This window comes from Schistocerca cancellata, chromosome 3 (assembly GCF_023864275.1).
Source record: "Schistocerca cancellata isolate TAMUIC-IGC-003103 chromosome 3, iqSchCanc2.1, whole genome shotgun sequence".
Lineage (NCBI taxonomy): Eukaryota > Metazoa > Arthropoda > Insecta > Orthoptera > Acrididae > Schistocerca > Schistocerca cancellata.
Window position 1 is genome coordinate 583,839 of NC_064628.1, and position 18,913 is coordinate 602,751.

General features: G+C 41.8%; 1 protein-coding gene across 1 annotated transcript in view; it reads left to right on the top strand.

Annotated features, from left to right (window-relative positions):
- The window catches only part of LOC126176755 (solute carrier family 22 member 7-like), a 319,454-nt gene that overhangs the window by 20,189 nt on the left and 280,352 nt on the right, over nucleotides 1-18,913 (top strand). Inside the window, exon 2 of the mRNA XM_049923923.1 lies at nucleotides 1,040-1,299. Within this exon, the coding sequence (XP_049779880.1) occupies nucleotides 1,040-1,299 (260 nt within the window). The remainder of the gene's footprint in view (nucleotides 1-1,039; nucleotides 1,300-18,913) is intronic.

Genomic DNA, 18,913 nt, shown 5'->3' on the forward strand with positions numbered 1-18,913 from the left:
GGTTAAGTTCCTGTCAATCAAAATGAAGGATCCTTTAAGTAGAACAATAGGTTAAGTACCTGTCACTCAAAGGAGAACGATAGGTTTCTCCCTGAGTGCATACCTGCCTCTCAGGTAGGCAACCCGCACTAACAAAATGCGCTGATGGCTGCTTTGCTCTGCTACTCAAATGTACTGTTCACTAGTGAGGTTTCACTTCAACATGCTATAAGTTACTACAGCATTAGGAGACTATTGTAAATGGTGAAGGAGAATTTATTATTGATGACTGAAGTCTCTGTTATATGTATCTGTTGTGTTCATTAAAGTTACAGAAAAATGCTATGAACTTATGCATCAACCTAATAGCTGCTTGCATGAAGGGCCAGAGGTGGACCAACGTGATATTGAAGCATCCAGTTTCTCATGACCTGTTTGCTTGCAGTCTACACATGTACACCATACCTACTAATTTCCATCCCATTTGGATAATTTCTCCGTGGTGCATCATTTCTTCATTTTCTTTTCTTTTTTGGTCCTAGAATGTATTGCTGCACAATCGTTGTTAATCTCGAAATAGTAACGACATAACACTGAACTCACATAGCATAAACGCTACTGGATGTACTAGTAATATCTCAAACACCCAATACCGACACAAGTTAATCACATGCACATAGGAATTGAATTCAACAAACAAAGAAACCACGAATTGTAAGAGAAAACAGCAATAAAATGGACTGAACGATTATACACAAAAATAAAAAACTTAAATAAATAAAACTGATTGAAATATTTCGAAATAAATTAGGGTCAATGTGACTGGTAACTTTTGCTGCTGTGGTAATTGGAAACAGGACCAGATAACTCTACAGACACGAAAAACTATTGCCCACATGCTCTACCAGCAGACTATGGCACTCGCTGCCTGATGCTGCAGGTAAAGAAGTTTTGTAGGCACAAACAAAAAATAAATGTCTGCCTGTCTTGCTGGGGACTCATTACCGCTCCCTGTCAGTGAGGGTGATAGTAACACCGTTGTTTCGTTATTCATTTTCAGGAGAGGACTGGAATCCCAGAATGCAATACAAAAACAAAGGCTTCTCCAGCATTCGAGGAGGTCCTGGACGCCATTGGGTCCAGGGGGAAGTTTCAGATGAGGCTGAACATCGTTTTCGTTTGCATTGCCTCGTGCTTCGACCTGATGAGTGTCAACATGTTCTACCTGGCTATTCAGACTCCTGATCACTGGTGCTACGTCCCTGGCAGGGAACTTTCCAACCTTTCAGTTGAGGAGTGGAAGAACCTCACCATACCGAGGTTTGTAGTGGTAAATATTTTAGATTTCATCGATCGAATGTTCCATCGGTTCTTGGTAGAATCTTTAATATTTTATGGATGAAAACACACACGATACTTGTGTAATATTATATAGTATTTATTATTTATTTCACAAATCGTTTTTTGCCTTTTATGCAATCATCAGGTACAAAGGTATGTGGTGCAGTGAAGTTTTATTGGACATTTTAAACTAGAATATCTGCAGAGTATCTCAGTTTCCAGAGATGAAAAATGTTAACGTTAAGTTTAAGACTAAAACAAGAGGGACTGTTTCAGTGTAAATGCGGTATAAGATTATTTAACTGAGATAAAATAAAGGAAGGAAGACGAACATTTTTCAAGTAAATTAAATTAATGAACATATGTCCATCACATCAAGCTTAGTACTGAATGACCAGGCGCAGCTTCCTTACTCGCCACTACTAACTGCAGATGTTCCTCATAACCCCATCCAGGCCACGTGGTGAATTTCTCACCTTACTCACGCACCCAATTTTCCTCTATTTCAGTTACAATAATTTCTTATGTTGTGTGAAAAAATACATTGTGTAATCACACATGACTGGCTCACCTGCTTAATTTTTCTAATACAACTTGTCTGTTTGTAATGTAGGAGCTATTAAAGACAAAATTATTTTTTTCAGCCACATCTTCGGTATATGGAAACAAATTTTACTGTTGAATTTATTTTCTTCTATGAACAACTGTTGTAATTTGTATATAGCTAATGTGTATCATGTTTTACCTTGGTTAAATGGTCGTACATCACATTTACACTGAAATAATCCCTGACGTTTTATTCCTAAACCTAACTTCGGAAATGGAGATAATCTGTAGATGCACCAGTTTAAAGTATTTGATCCAACAAAATTTCGCTGTATCACATACTTTAACTTTGTACCTGATGATCACGTAAAAGCTGAAAACCGGTTTGAGAAATAAATAATGTATGTTGTAGGATATTACACCAACGTTGTGTATATTGCCATTCAAATTTTGGCTTTCATCTACTACAGTTGCCTGTTCATTCCATGGTATGTGAAACACAGTAAGTACAGCTTATTATAGGTGTGTGTACCGCATAAAATGATAAAAGATGGCACAGACCAATCCTGATTTAACGTTATCATTCGGAATATGTAACGTAAACAGAAAACGTTGCACTTTCAATATTAAAAAGTAATATACTGTTGGCGCAGCTTGCTTACTGAAACACGGGACATGTGCAAAGGGTGTAACTACTTTCAGAATAGGATCTCTGAGAAAAATCTATCAGAAAATCCAGAGAAGTTACGGTTCTATGACACACTGTAAAGGCAACGTTTGTATACAGAGCTTCTGCCTAGTTCTTCACACAAGAGTCTAGTGTCAAAAATGAAAACAGCAGACAGAAAATGGGAACATTAATCTCCAGATTTAAAAATGAGTTCAGCCGTAAGGATACTTCTAATGTAACGTTGTCTGACCATCGTAGGCACAAAAATAAGCACTACCAGTACTGAAAAGCAGTTTAGACCATCCATTGCGAAGACTGCTCCAGAAAAATCTCTATTACAAACAACTTTATGCGGAGGGTAACTATAGCTCAGAGTCATTGTGAATAATAATTACAATACTCAACACTCAATAACCATTCAAATTATCACAAAAATTATAACAATGAAAAAGTCAAGAATAGTGGGGTATTTCCAAAAACCACTGATCTGTATCAAGGTGATTTATTCCTACCCTTTCAAAATTTCACTCAGTGATTTGTATTCTTGGCAGATGAACTTGAAATGCGTCTGACGTGAAACTGGTAGCTTCGTATAAAGCACTTTTCATACTGCTATGCGGCTTCTGGAAACACCTTATCGTTCTTGACTTTTTAGTTGTTATAATTTTTATGATAATTCGAATGGTTTTTGAATGTTGACTGTTGTCAAATTGCTATTAGCTTCTACACCGAATATGCTGCGGAAAGTGCTCCTTTTTATTGCTTATCTGTACCAATAATCTCTCAGTAACAAAACAGGTACACAGAATCTATATCTCCATACACACTCTGCAAACCACCGTGAAAAGCACGGTTATAAAACATGTTAAGATGTTTACCTTTTCCATTCACGGGAAAGTGATTGCTTAGTTGTCTCTATGCTCGCTGTAATTAGTCTTCTTTTGTCTTCGAAGTACAAAATACGTAGGAGGTATGGTACATTCCTTGGTTTGTCAGTTAAAAATAGTTCTTGAAACTTAGTAAATAGGATGTAGGGTATAGTTGACTTTTATCTTCAAGCATTTTGTAAGCGGCCTGTGACGCGGGTGGTGTTGGGTTGCGTGCGAGGGGTGGTGGAGCTAAACACAGACAATCCCTCATACGACTATACACCACGTTACGTAGCACATGCACATGGCCACAATTTTCCATGACCGAGCGTGTAGACCTCACGTACCTATCTCCTCTCTCCACTTGTTCCCTTTTTGTTCCAACCACCATCTAAAGATGGATCTGATATGTTTCTTTACTAATTAGCTGCAGGTTAAGGGAGCATACAATACACATAGCCAGAACCACAAACATCTGGTAAACACTCACATTTGTTCCACCAGTGCAATGTGGGCTGCACTGTTCACAGAAAAGGTGTAACTAAGTGCGTACATGACAACTCGTACTTTTCGGAGAGTAAATTCTCGGCTTCTGTTGGTCACAGAGACAAGGGGTCAAGTGTTCTGGATAGCCTTAAGCCTAGAGACCATTTGTATACTTTGGGAATAACGGACATGCTGTCCCTTCTTGTTTTTCTTTCCGTTTTGGCCATTTGAGGACAACGTTAATTCGTGTCAAGTATCTTTTCTTCTGGGCTATCTCATTGTCCAATATTCTTTTATTGTCGTGCTTTCAACCTTCTGTCTTCTGTCTTATGACTTTGCTGTGGGTCTAGTTTCGTCTTCGAAACCTGTGAAAGGCTAGATTTTTTATTTATAAATTACTCTTTTGTATTATCTGTTTCCTGTATTCCCATTTCTTCTAGCCGCCTTTGCACCTCTAGGACCCAGTGTACTTTGGTTCTCTTGTCCATCAGAAAATTATTTGCTGTGTTAACCTCCCATGGTCCATTCTGAGGATGTGTCCAAAGATCAGAATCCTCCTTTCGCTGCTGATGTCCGAGATTATCTCTACCTTGGTGTATAGTTCATGGTTCTCTCGTCTTCTAAATTGACTACCTTGTGTTCTTCGAGATCGCACTGTTCTCCTGAGAATTTTTCGTTCCACGCGTTCTTGTCTCTTACGTACTCCTGTTCTTACTAGGATAAGAATTTCTGCTGCATGTAAAACTATTCTACATTTCATAGTCAAAATTTAAACAATACACATTTCCTCCAGCCCAAGAAAACTGAACATATCAGGTGGTTCTTATACATAAGGTGTGGTCTAGGGTGGACCTTAAGAGGTTTAGAAAGCACCATTTGTTCATGGGCAATTCCTGAGAAAACCTAAAAGAAAAAAAAGATTTTTTAGTGTCAAAAGCACCAATTGTAGCGATATCGACTTCCATAATTTCTATTAATGGCAAATAGTTGACATTTTTATCATATGTTTTTAAGATGATGTTATTCAGAACCTTGCAGTTTTCTTCAGTATCAGTAACCATTAGCAAGATCCAGAGATTCAAAGTTACCGTACTTGCGCTTGTAAAATATGGAGGAAATATCTCTTGTGAGGCATAAATGTAGCTTCAACTCACGTAGTTGACACATGGAAAAAAACTCTAGGATCACCACAAGGGTTCTGAGGTCACAAAACAACGTTTTTAGCCAGCATTTTTTCGCCAACAAAACTTTGTGACGTCTTGTCTCAGGAAAAAAAACACTTCACGCCTGTACAAATACGCCCAAAGTGTTTCTGCAATGACAAAAATTGGCTGAAAAGAAAACCCCGAAACATTGCAAGTAAAATATTTCTACTAACATTTTTTCTATTTTAAGATACCATGAGCCAGACATTTCGGTGATCTGCTATAAATGCGCAAAGAATCCAAGAGAAATGTCAAACTATTTTGTGTTAAACTTATATTATGCTTTCTCATTGTCTATATGTGTCAAAGTATCTAAATTTGTCGAATTACACACATCAAAAAAGTTTTGCATCACCTCGGTTCCCAGAGTTCCACAACCTGTACAGAAAATTGGAACAGAGATCAACATAAACATCATGTCCGCCCTTTTTATTGATCATTAAAACCACACATTGCATGTTGTACTACCATGCAGCGAGACCTTCAGAGGTGGTGGTCCAGATTGCTGTATACACCGATACCTCTAATACCCAGTAGCACGTCCTCTAGCATTGATGCAAGTCTGTATTCGTTGTGGCATACTATCCAAAAGTTCATCAAGGCTCTGTTGGTCAAAATTGTCCCACTCCTCAACGGCGATTCGGTGTAGATCCCTCAGAGTGGTTGATGAGTCACGTCGTCCATAAACAGCCCTTTTACTTCTATCTATCCCAGGCATGTTCGATAGGGTTAATGTCTGGAGAACTTGCTGGTCACTCTAGTAGTTATCCTGAAGGAAGTCATTCACATGATGTGCACGACGGGGGCTCGAATTGTTGTCCATGAAGACGAATGCCTCGCCAATATGCTGCTGATAAGGCTGCACTATCCGTCGGAGGGTGGTATACACGTATCGTAGAGCCGTTACGGTGCCTTCCATGACCACCAGCGGCATACGTCGGCCACACATAATGCCACCCCAAGACAGCAGGAAACCTCCACCTTGCTGCACTCGCTGGACAGTGTGTCTAAGACGTAAAGCCTGAACGGGTTGCCTTCAAACACGTCTCCGACGATTGTCTGGTTGAAGGATATGCGACACTTATCGGTGAAGAGACCGTGATGCCAATCCTGAACGGTCCATGTTGTTGGGCCCACCTGTACCGCGCTGCATGGTGTCGTGATTGCAAGGGTGGATCTCGCCATGGACGTCGGGAGTGAAGTTACGCACCATGCAGCCTATTGTGCACAGTTTGAGTCGTAACACGACGTCCTGTGGCTGCACGAAAAGCATTATTGAATATGGTGGCATTGCTCTCAGGTAACGGTCATCGACTGCAGTAGTAGCCCATCGGCAGTCTGAGCGAAACATGTCATCGACAGTTCCTGTCTCTTTGTATCTCCTCCATGACCGAACAACATCGCTTTGGTTCACTCCGAGATGCCTGGACACTTCCATTGTTAAGAGCCATTCCTGGCACAAAGTAACAATGCGGACGCGATCGAATCGCCGTATTGACCGTCTATCCATGGTTGAACTATAGGCAACACGAGCCGGGTACCTCCTTCCTGGTGGAATGACTGGAACTGACCGGCTGTCGGACCCCCTGCGCCTAATAGGCGCTGCTCATGCGTGCTTGTTTACATCTTTGGACGGGTTTAGTGGCATCTCTGAACAGTCAAAGGGACTGTGTCTGTGATACAATATCCACAGTCAACGTCTATCTTCAGGAGTTCTCGGAACCAGGGTGATGCAAAACTTTTTGTTGTGTGTATATCAATGAACTGTCAAAGGTTCACTGACCTCTGGAACTGGTTTTATATAACCAGCATACCTTGCTCTAACAAGGAATAGAAGCGTGCTATCGGAGAAATACTCCTGTCGGAGCACAAACGAGGCGGCTATGTTCCTCTTTAAAAGACTTTGACAGAAGATGTGCGGTACCAGTCACCTCAAACGTCATTCCGCCCTCCTCATCAAAAATTTTGGCATGCTGACATATTCGCGCTTTTTTGTGCTGAAACAGAGTAGCAGGCAAACAGTGACGGTGGAAGGGAGACGAGGCAGTGTCGGTGGGAGAGAAAGAGAGAGGAGCCAGTGACGGTGGCAAAGAGAAAGTGGTAGTGTAAGAGAAAGAGAGGTGGATGAAGACAATAACAGTGGCATCAAAAGAGAGAGGACAGAGGCAGTGTCAGTAAAAACAGAAAGCGATTGGATAGAGATAGAAGCAGTGGGAGAAGAAGAGAAAGAAGACACTGGAAATGAAAAATACAGATGAGCGGAGGCCATACATAGGCCTGGGGATCTGAACACTTTCAGACCAGCGGACTTTTATCACGTATGTATGGGCGACGGCGCATTTTGGACCGAAATTTTAAACACGTTAGTATAGGGTTTCGTTAGACCCCTGAAATTAATGAGCTGTCGGAGTATGGCGTGGACAGTTGCAGGGAGAAAGAAAGAAAAATGGAGACAGTGTAACTGGTGATGATGATGATGATGATGATTTTTGGTTTGTGGGGCGCTCAACTGTGCGGTTATCAGCGCCTGTACAAATTCCCAATCTTTACTCAGTCAAGTCTCGCCACTTGTATGAATGATGATGAAATGATGAGGACAACACAAACACCCAGTCCCCGGGCGGAGAAAATCCCCAACTCTTCCGGGAATCTAACCTGGGACCCCGTGACCGAGCAACGCTAGCCACTAGACCATGGGCTGCGGACAGTGTAACTGAGTGACGAGACAGTGGCAGTAGGGTATACTGTAAACCAAAGGGTGAAAAGGGAGACAATGTGAGAGACGTATGTAGACTGTGGCAGTGAGAGGGAGATGCTAAGTATGAAGGCTTAACTTTAAAGAGAGACTGTGTAAGACGATTTAGAACGCTCTGTCTTAAAAGAGCGCGAAAACGTCCACATGCCAAAATGTTTGGCGTGGAAAACGGAATGAGGATTGAGGTAATTGGTTTCCCACTTTTCTGTCAGAGTGTTTTAGAGAGGATCGTATTCGTCTTTTCTTGTGCTCCGACAGGAGCGTTTACATAATTAATATTTCTGCCACACGGTGTACTTGCAGTACAGTATACCCTATAGTTGTACTGCACAGCCTCTCTATTCGACTACTAGTTCCGTAAACAAACAAAATCGCTGTCGACACATTTCTCGCCATTAATGTTAATTCATGCAAAGTGTTCTGCTAATGTTTTTTACGAGTTCACACACAACCGTTACACGGCGTGGCTGGCTATTGATCTATCGATGCGATATGCGAACGCAAGTGTCCACTCGTAAAATTCAGTTACACAGATGACAAGTTCCCCTCAATCTGAATAATCACCGAATCAGGATCAAGGCATGCTTGCTGATTCCGTAACAGTGGCGACGCGGCTGGCTGTTACCTTGACGATGTGGCACAGGACTGTGCAACTTGCACCTTTCGTAATACTTCTCTGGTACTGTTGAAAAATCTGTAAAACACACGGCCTCTACGGTGAAAGCCTTGACCATATCGCACCAAAGTGCTGGAATTTCCGTTTCCGCACGCCACGACTCCGGCACTATGTCTGGCGTCCACCGCTAAGGCACTAACTAAAGCACTGTATAGTATAAACTAAACAATCCACCATTTTGAATACCACGTTGAAGGTGCTCGTTTAAAACTCTAATCTTAAATTCATCAAATGTACATTCCTTGCGCAGATAATATTACAGCGTAGTAAATGTATTCGCTCAGATTTGACCTTAAGAGGCAAGCAAATTAAAGTAGGTGATTGGACGAGTATTTCGAGATATGATACATTCACTTACGTTCCACGCAAATCATACGTTGCTCTACTACATATTTACCAAATACTGTTGAAATACGTCTCCAGTATTGTACACTCCTGGAAATGGAAAAAAGAACACATTGACACCGGTGTGTCAGACCCACCATACTTGCTCCGGACACTGCGAGAGGGCTGTACAAGCAATGATCACACGCACGGCACAGCGGACACACCAGGAACCGCGGTGTTGGCCGTCGAATGGCGCTAGCTGCGCAGCATTTGTGCACCGCCGCCGTCAGTGTCAGCCAGTTTGCCGTGGACGTGAACCGTATGTGCAGTTGACGGACTTTGAGCGAGGGCGTATAGTGGGCATGCGGGAGGCCGGGTGGACGTACCGCCGAATTGCTCAACACGTGGGGCGTGAGGTCCCCACAGTACATCGATGTTGTCGCCAGTGGTCGGCGGAAGGTGCACGTGCCCGTCGACCTGTGACCGGACCGCAGCGACCCACGGATGCACGCCAAGACCGTAGGATCCTACGCAGTGCCGTAGGGGACCTCACCGCCACTTCCCAGCAAATTAGGGACACTGTTGCTCCTGGGGTCTCGGCGAGGACCGTTCGCAACCGTCTCCATGAAGCTGGGCTACGGTCCCGCACACCGTTAGGCCGTCTTCCGCTCACGCCCCAACATCGTGCAGCCCGCCTCCAGTGGTGTCGCGACAGGCGTGAATGGAGGGACGAATGGAGACGTGTCGTCTTCAGCGATGAGAGTCGCTTCTGCCTTGGTGCCAATGATGGTCGTATGCGTGTTTGGCGCCGTGCAGGTGAGCGCCACAATCAGGACTGCATACGACCGAGGCACACAGGGCCAACACCCGGCATCATGGTGTGGGGAGCGATCTCCTACACTGGCCGTACACCACTGGTGATCGTCGAGGGGACACTGAATAGTGCACGGTACATCCAAACCGTCATCGAACCCATCGTTCTACCATTCCTAGACCGGCAAGGGCACTTGCTGTTCCAACAGGACAATGCACGTCCGCATGTATCCCGTGCCACCCAACGTGCTTTAGAAGGTGTAAGTCAACTACCCTGGCCAGCAAGATCTCCGGATCTGTCCTCCATTGAGCATGTTTGGGACTGGATGAAGCGTCGTCTCACGCGGTCTGCACGTCCAGCACGAACGCTGGTCCAACTGAGGCGCCAGGTGGAAATGGCATGGCAAGCCGTTCCACAGGACTACATCCAGCATCTCTACGATCGTCTCCATGGGAGAATAGCAGCCTGCATTGCTGCGAAAGGTGGATATACACTGTACTAGTGCCGACATTGTGCATGCTCTGTTGCCTGTGTCTATGTGCCTGTGGTTCTGTCAGTGTGATCATGTGATGTATCTGACCCCAGGAATGTGTCAGTAAAGTTTCCCCTTCCTGGGACAATGAATTCACTGTGTTCTTATTTCAATTTCCAGGAGTGTATTTTCTGGTTTATATGTTGTATATCCACGTAAGTTTACGCTAAGTAAAAGTTGTATTCGTAAACAGTTACGGAATAACGTTAAAATGGAACAAAACAGGCATAAAAACTTCGGGTAAATTCTAGTGTCTGATTCCACTCGTCAGCTTTGAGCAATGACGTCATACTGGAGGCAAGGATGCTAGACAAAGGCAATGTTTGAAAGCAGCGGATGATATTCCTAAACAAAGGAATGTAGCATACGATAAAATTAGTCACAGTTCACGCTGTTATTTAGTTACGCGCGAATTACATCAAAACGAACTGGAGATAATAGAGGTAAATAAGAGCAAAACCAAAGAGAAATATTTATGCTTGAAATAAATTACCGTCGTAATTTATGCGAGAAAGAAAAACACAGAGAACCTTTAAATAAAATTCATTAAGCGTAGCGCGTGATGAAGTCGTAATATTATAAAATGGCGTTCATTTATAAAAATAATTATTGAATCCAAGGGGACTACCGCTGGAAAGTGGGGGTTTTGGGCGGGGAGAAACTAAAATATAATACAACTACGGTAAAATGAAATAAATAATAACATCTGTGAAACAGTAGCATGAAATTCCGAGACTGACACAACAATCCTAAAACAAAAGACAGTACACAAATAACAAAATTCACAAAACGTATCAAGTATTGGAATCGATAACTAGAACTGACCCATATACATTAATTCTAGTTTCCAATTCCAATATTAGTTACTTTTTCGCAGGAGTTCAGAGAGCAATTACAAATACTGAGACCCTATTACATTTCAGTATGCACACTTGCTGCAAAAACGATCTAAATAATGAACAGTGCAATAGCTGGAATCAGTAACTAGAATTGAGCTCTTATATAGTATAATTCTAGTCACCGATTCCAGTATTTGTCACTTTTCCCAGTAGTTTAGAGAGCAATTACAAACGTAGAAATCCTATTACATTTCAGTGTACGCACCTGCCGGAAAAACGATATAAATAACGAACCATGGAAATATTGGAATCGATAACTAGAATTGACCTATACAGGAGGTCAGTTCTTGTTACCGATTCCAACCATCCGATGGTTCATAATTTTGGGCACGTTTGCAGTAAGTGCGTGAACTCGTCTTTTGTAGGATTTGTAGAGAGCTCTTATTGATCTCTGGACTGCGGCGAAAAAGTAAAAAATAGTGAAGAGAGTAGTACCGAATGTAGGAAACATGTAGCACTGTAATACAAACACTTGTTGCAAAAATGGCCTAAATAACAAACCGTGGATTCTTTGGAATCGGTAACTAGAAATGAGCGATATAGCTTAATTCTAGTTACCGGTTCCAACATTTGTTACATTTTTTAAGTTTCCATTACTTGTGTACTGGCGTTTCTTTTAGGATTTCTGTGTCGGTGTCTCCACATTTCATGCTCCTGTTCTTTTTTTATTTTTCATGTACGTTATTATTTATTTCATGTTTCCCGTTGTTGTGTTACATTTTAATTTCTTCCAGCCCCTAAACCCCCATTTTCCCGCAGTAGTCTTGTTAATTCGATAATTATTTGATAATAAATTAACGCTATTTCGCAATACCACGACTTCAGAAAGTGATACACTGTAATGGATTTACAGGTTCTCTCTACTTTTCTCACTCACATAAATTACACTAATAATTTATTTCAGACAAGTGTGCTCCTCTTGTTTTATTCTTATTCGGTTCCATTACCTTCACATCTTTTCGACATAATTCATGGCTGAGTAATTAGTCATGTCAACTGTGATTGTAATTTTATCGTATGCTACATTCGTTTCAAAGATTGCCCCTGTGTAGAGTCTTTGCCTTAGGTATGACGTCATTGCTCAAGGGCGACGGGTGACATCAGACATTAGAATTAATCCAAAATTTCATGTCAGCACAAGAGGGAATTGCATGAGTACCCAAAGTATATTACTGATGCCAATTGTATTGAGTATTTCAAAAGCTTTCAAAGAAATCTGTCAGAAATTACTTAAAAAGTAAAAAAAAAACTGCAAATATTTTGTTATTACCAACAAGCTGCGATAAAGCATTATTAATTTACTCTTTCTATAAAATTAACAGCTCCTTAGGATGAACTGAGGTTTTATACAGTTGTAAATAAAATCAAGAAAAGTAGCTTACTTTAAACTTACAATATTACGTCATGTTATGTAACATAATCTGCAGCAAGATAAATAAACACACATCTTACAAATATAATTTCATGACCACCGGTCTGTGAGCACATCTATTTTTAAAACAAAGAAAAAAGCATTTTACTTACATTATACAAGTAGCATCTCGATTTTGTTGTTCAATCTTTACGCCTTGAATTCACAAGCCACCTTTTACGCCGATCTATATCTGAAGGAAACCAATAAACTTACAGCGACCATTTCTGCTATTATTGGAGCAATTTGGAGCTGCACACTCAACCGTTTGACGCTGTGGAACAATAAAATTAAGCAGAGTTCGTTGATTCACTTTCCTACGCCACGCGAAGCACACAACACTGTCTTCGGATTGGTATTCAAAATAGCGAATTGTTCAGCTCGGTATATCCAGTGCCTTATCTCTGACAATGACGTCACTCTCCGCGCTGCCGAGTGAGGCGACTGTCTATACTGCGATGGGGCGGGCAACGACATTACAGTCTGCCAGTTCGGGTTTTCCAGCATCTCAATGACGCTGTCGGATGACCCGTTGGTCAAACAAACCTGTGACCATTTGCGCTGCCCTATTTCCTTACATTTGATAACACCTGTAGTCATATTTCGTATAGGTCTTACTCAGATGAACAATATTCTGGACGTACGAATGTTTTGTAAGCAGTCTCATTTGTATCCCCGTTTAATCTTCCCAGTATCATACGAATGAACCAATGTACACCACCTGGTTCACATACGACTGAGGTTTTGTTGTCATTCCATTTGTATTTATTTGTACTGTAGCATTGGACTATTTGCGTTTTGTGAAAAGCAAAAATTTACATTTCTGTACCTTTAAAGCAAGTTGTTAGTCCTTGCGGGGCCTTGAAATCTTATTAAGCTCTGACTAGGGATAGTGGTTATCGAAATAACCGGTTTTCGATTATATCGGTTTTTTCCACGCAGTTTAACCTATTAAAGCCGCTGAAAATAACCGGCTTCTGAAATAACCGATTTTCGGTATTTTACTCCTATTATTTCCTGTAATAAATGTAGATATCGAACTAAGATTAGATGGGTAGATCACATAACTAATGAGGAGGTACTGAATAGGATTGGGGAGAAGAGGAGTTTGTGGTACAACTTGACTAGAAGAAGGGATCGGTTGGTAGGACATGCTCTGAGGCATCAAGGGATCACCAATTTAGTATTGGAGGGCAGCGTGGAGGGTAAAAATCGTAGAGGGAGACAAAGAGATGAATACACTAAGCAGATTCAGAGGGATGTAGGCTGCAGTTCGTACTGGGAGATGAAGAAGCTTGCACAGGATAGAGTAGCATGGAGAGCTGCATCAAACCAGTTTCAGGACTGTAGACCACAACAACAACAACATTGAACTAAGATTGAGAAATTTTGACTTTTTCCAAAATAACCAATATTCCAAGCCAGTGAAAATTGTGCGAATAAAAATTACTCCATTTTTAAAAATGTTTATTTAAAAACAAAAAATTTTAGCACTGCTTCTATGGCTAATAGATATTTCGATTTTTTTACTCGGCTATTAGTGAAAAATAAAAAAACGCCTGTTATAACAGAGACCAAAGAAACACCAAAAAATACTGGTTATCCAAAACTAAAATACCGGGATAGGTTTTAACTGGCCTGTTTTTCCCATACCTAGCTCTGACTGTTCGTGCAGTTTTTTTTAATTACAGATAAAGGAATCACTTACAAAAGATGTGAAGTTACTATTTATATTGTCTTCCAGGTCGCGAATATATTGTGCAAATGGCAGCAGATAATTCAGAGGGTGTGGAGTTAAATGGAAATATTAAGATATTAGGGTATGCAGATGATCTAAACATCATTAGCGATAGGAAAGAATCTGTAACAGCAAATGCGAATGTGTTAATCAAGGCTAGTGAAGATGTAGGTCTAAGGATAAGTTAAGACAAAACTAAATACCTGGTTACTATTAGAATGCCAACAGCAGTAGATCATGAAATGTTAAGAGTTTGAGACATGCAGTTTGAAAAAGTGAAGACATTTAAGTATCTAGGCGTGGCCATTACTTCGAGAAATGAGTTTGAATCCGAACTGAAGAAGAGATTACGGGCGGGAAATGCGTGCTACTTCTCACTGAATAGATTACTTTCATCACGGATGTTGTCTAGGAATTTAAAGATTAGAATATACAAAACTATTATTCCACCAGTTATGCTGTATGGGTGTGAGACTTGATTTCTCACTGTGCAAAATGAAAAGCCGTCTCGAGTATTTGAAAACAAAATTTTGAGGAAAATATTCGGAGCAAAAAGGGATGACATTAGCGGAGAGTAGCTAAAACTGCATAACGAAGAGCTTCACGAACTCTATTCAAGCCCTGACATAATCAGTATTATTAAATCTCGTAGGCAGAGATGGTCGGGCCACGTAGCTCGAATGGATGAGGGCAGGGCAGCGCGCAGAGTACTGGTAGGGCACCTAGAGGGAAAACGTCCTGTGGGGAGACCGAGGCGTAGATGGGAGGACACTGTGAAGGCTGATTTGAGGAGCCTAGCTTTAAAGGTGAATGGAAGGAAATAGCCCAAGACAGGGACAGAGGGCGAAAATACGTTGCTGCGGTAATGGACTCTCGAGTCCGGTATGGCCAGTGAGCGAGTGTGAGGTCGCGAATATACAACAAGAATAGCAAGGGACTCAACACCTGGAGGTGCTTCTACTCTGTGTATGATTCTCCATCCAAGACAACATCCAGAGACCCGACTATCAAGAAATCCTCAATGAAGTCACCAATTTCGTCTGATATTCTATTTCATTTTTGGTGCACTTGCTTGAGTAGGCTTTGACGTGATACTGAGTCAGATTCTTGGAGGAAACAAAGAATTACAGACCAACATTACTGAAGTCCGTCTGTCCCTTAGTCCAGAGCTCATTATGAGCAGGAACATTGGGATTGTCCTGGAGAAACAGAAAACAGAAGCTTACCTCCACACTCAATTCTTATGATGATGAGGGAGTGATGGGAGCAAGTCAGACATCATTTTCACACGAAAACACCGTGCGGAGTCGAAAAGGAAGATTACGATTTTACATCATGACGGAGAAAGCTCATCAGAGCTACTAGGGTGGAGGAATAAACGATTTAATTAAACCAGGGTCCGATTGAGGTGGTGCAGTGATGAGGCACAACACTCGTACAAAGGGCGTCCAAAACGTTTTGCACAGTCGTCTCTAATTTCTTTAATTTTTTGCAGGAGGAGAATGAAATTTTTTGTGAACATACTTGGAACATTTAGCTATACATTGAGCCTACTCAATGTAGCCTCCATCAGCTGTGACGCATCTGGCCCAGCGTTCTTTCCATGATGTAAATACACGTTGGTAAAATTCTGGGGATTGACTTTTACACCATCGCTTGACGCAGGAAATAAGGTCTTTCTCACTATCAAATGTTTTACCACTCAGGTGGGCCTTCAGACGACCAAAGAGGTAAAAATCATAAGGAGGGAAGTCCAGACTCTAGGGAGGATGAGGAACAATTTTCCAACCCATTTCCCTGATTTTCTCCTGCGTCATAAGGGCTGTATGGGGTTTGGCATTGTCATGGTGTAGTCTGACGAGCTGACCCTGAAGCTGTGGTCTGTGGGTCTTGATGGCACGGCACAGCTTGTCCAGTGACGAACAGTAACGACCCCGGTTAACTGTGGAGCCAGGTTCCAAAAAGTCAATGAAAATGACGCCACACTGATCCCAGAAGAAGGAGGCCATCACCTTTCGGCCTGCTGTTCGTGAAAGTCTTGGTTTCTTCTTCTGAGGGGAACACGGATGACGCCACTCCATGGATTGGGTTTTGCTCTCAGGTTCGGACAAAAACAACCATGTTTCATCCTGGGTAACACTGTTTCCACTCTTCAGTGAAGGTCTTCATGAGACCCTCGCACACATTTTTCCTCATTTCTCTTGTCAGTAATCTAGGCACCCAACGTGCACATATTTTTCTGTACCTTAGTGACTGTGATACCACACTTCCCAATGACAAACGAGTCAATTCAGCAAGCTGTCGTGTCGTCACACATCTGTCATTTTGGATGATTTGATCAATGGTCTCCTTATTCACATTATTCACTGCCGTCGAAGGTCTAACGGATTTTGGATTGTCCAGTAGCGAGATATCACCTTCTTTACACCTCTGCAACCACCGCTGGATACTGCTGCGATCCACTGTGTCCTCCCCATAAACATGGAGCAACTTCCTGTGAACCGATGTGGCAGAGTCATCGCCGGTCTTGAAGAGGAACTCCATCACCGACCATTGTCGCAACCTGACACCTGACACCTACTCCACGGTCCATTATGGCTAACCTGTAAATAAAAGAAAATGCTTTTATACACTAACTTACAGCTAGATGTTCCAAGCATGTTCACAAAAAATGTCATTCTCCTCCTGCAAAAAATAAAAAAAATTAGAGACGACTATGCAAAACGTTTTGAACGCCCTTCGTATTTGGGAAGACTGACCTCCGCCCAGTCATACAAATTCAGGTTACCTGTGATTTCCGTAATTCACCCAAGACAAAATTTGGGATCGTTCGTTTGGATGGCTAAGCCTGATTTCCTTTCCTTTTCTCCCATAATACGATTAATCACTACGTCTCTAACAACCTCGTCGTCGACAAAAAGTTAAACCATCTGATCTGCTTCCAAGACCCGGATAGCTGGATGGGAATTTGAACCTTCGCCATGTCATGCAACTGTTGTTCTTGTTCTTGTGGTCTTCAGTCCACGACCGATTTGATGCCGCCCCCCCCCCCCTCCACCCATCCTACTCTATGCTGTGCAAGCCTCTTCGTCGCCGAGTAACTGCTGCAACTCACATCCTTCTAATTCTGCTTACTGTATTCATCTCTGGGTCTCTCTTTACGGTTTTTATCCTGGACGCTTCCCTCCAGTACTAAATTGGTGATCACTTAATGCCTCAGAAAGTGTCATACCAACCGATCCCTACTTCTAGTCAGGTTATACAATACATTTCTCTTCTCCCCAATTCTATTCAGTACCTCCTCATTAGTTACTTGATCTACCCATCTAATCTTCAGCATTCTTCTGTAGCACCATATCTCGAAAGCTTCTACTCTCCTCTTGTCTAAACTATTTATCGTCTGTTTCGCTTCCATACATGGCTACACTCTATACAAATACTTTCAGAAACGACTTCCTGACACTTAAATCTGCACTCGATGTTAACAAATTTCTCTTTTCCAGAAACGATTTTCTTGCCATTGCCAGTCTACATTTTATATCCCTCCTACTTCGACCATCATCAGTTACTTTGCTCCCTAAATAGCAAAACTCCTTTACTACTTTAAGTGTCTCATTTCCTAATCTAATTCCTTCAGCATCACCTGATGTAATTCGACTACATTTCCTTATCCTCGTTTTTCTTTTGTTGATGTTCAACTTATACCCTTCTTTCAAGACACTGTCTATTCCGTTCTACTGCTCTTCCAAGCCCTTAGCTGCCTCTGACAGAATTACAATGTCATCGGCAAACCTTTTTTTAATTTCTTCTCCCTGGACTTTAATGCCTACTCCAAATTTTTCTTTTGTTTCTTTTACTGCTTGCTCAATATATAGATTGAATAACATCGGGGGTAGGCTACAATTCTGTCTCAGTCCCTTCTCAACCACTGCTTCCCTTTTGTGCCCCTTGACTGTTACAACTGCTGTCTGATTTCTGTACAAATTGTAAATATCTTTTCGCACCCTGTATTTTACCCCTGCCATCTTTAGAGTTTGAAAGAGAGTATTCCAGTCAGCATTGTCAAAAGCTTTATCTAAGTCTACAAATGCTATAAACGTAGGTTTATCTTTCTTTAACTTAGCTTCTATGAGAAGTCGAATGCAACTACAAAGCGCTAAGCGTTCCACTACCTCGAGCAGTGTTCAGTCGGGCGGGAACCACTTCATGAGGAAACAAACAATTACAAAATGTCAAGAAGTACGCTTTCAGTGATTTTCCTTTTTTTTATCTTGCTTTTGACAACAACAACTTCAGACGCGCACCAGTCGGTCAAGTTGACAAGAAGGAAGATATCGCTAAGTGGCAGTGTTGACGTAAGGATTCCGCGAGTGGCCTGAGAAAATTTCGACAAAACCTATTATTCAAGCTCCCAGTAGAATCCAAGGCTAAACACAATATAGATATGAAATCAAACTGGACTGTGACGTCCCTTATCAATAAATGTCGAATAGTAGTTGTTCATCGTATATGACGTTATTTGAGGAAAGACACTTTTCGGAAAGAATCAGGGGAGCTTCAGCAAAAAACATTCAGCTGAAAGTAGCTCACCTTTGAATGGCTGTGAAACTAATGACACAGCTGATTTTATTCACACATATTTCCGAAAGGAGTTCGGAACCGGAC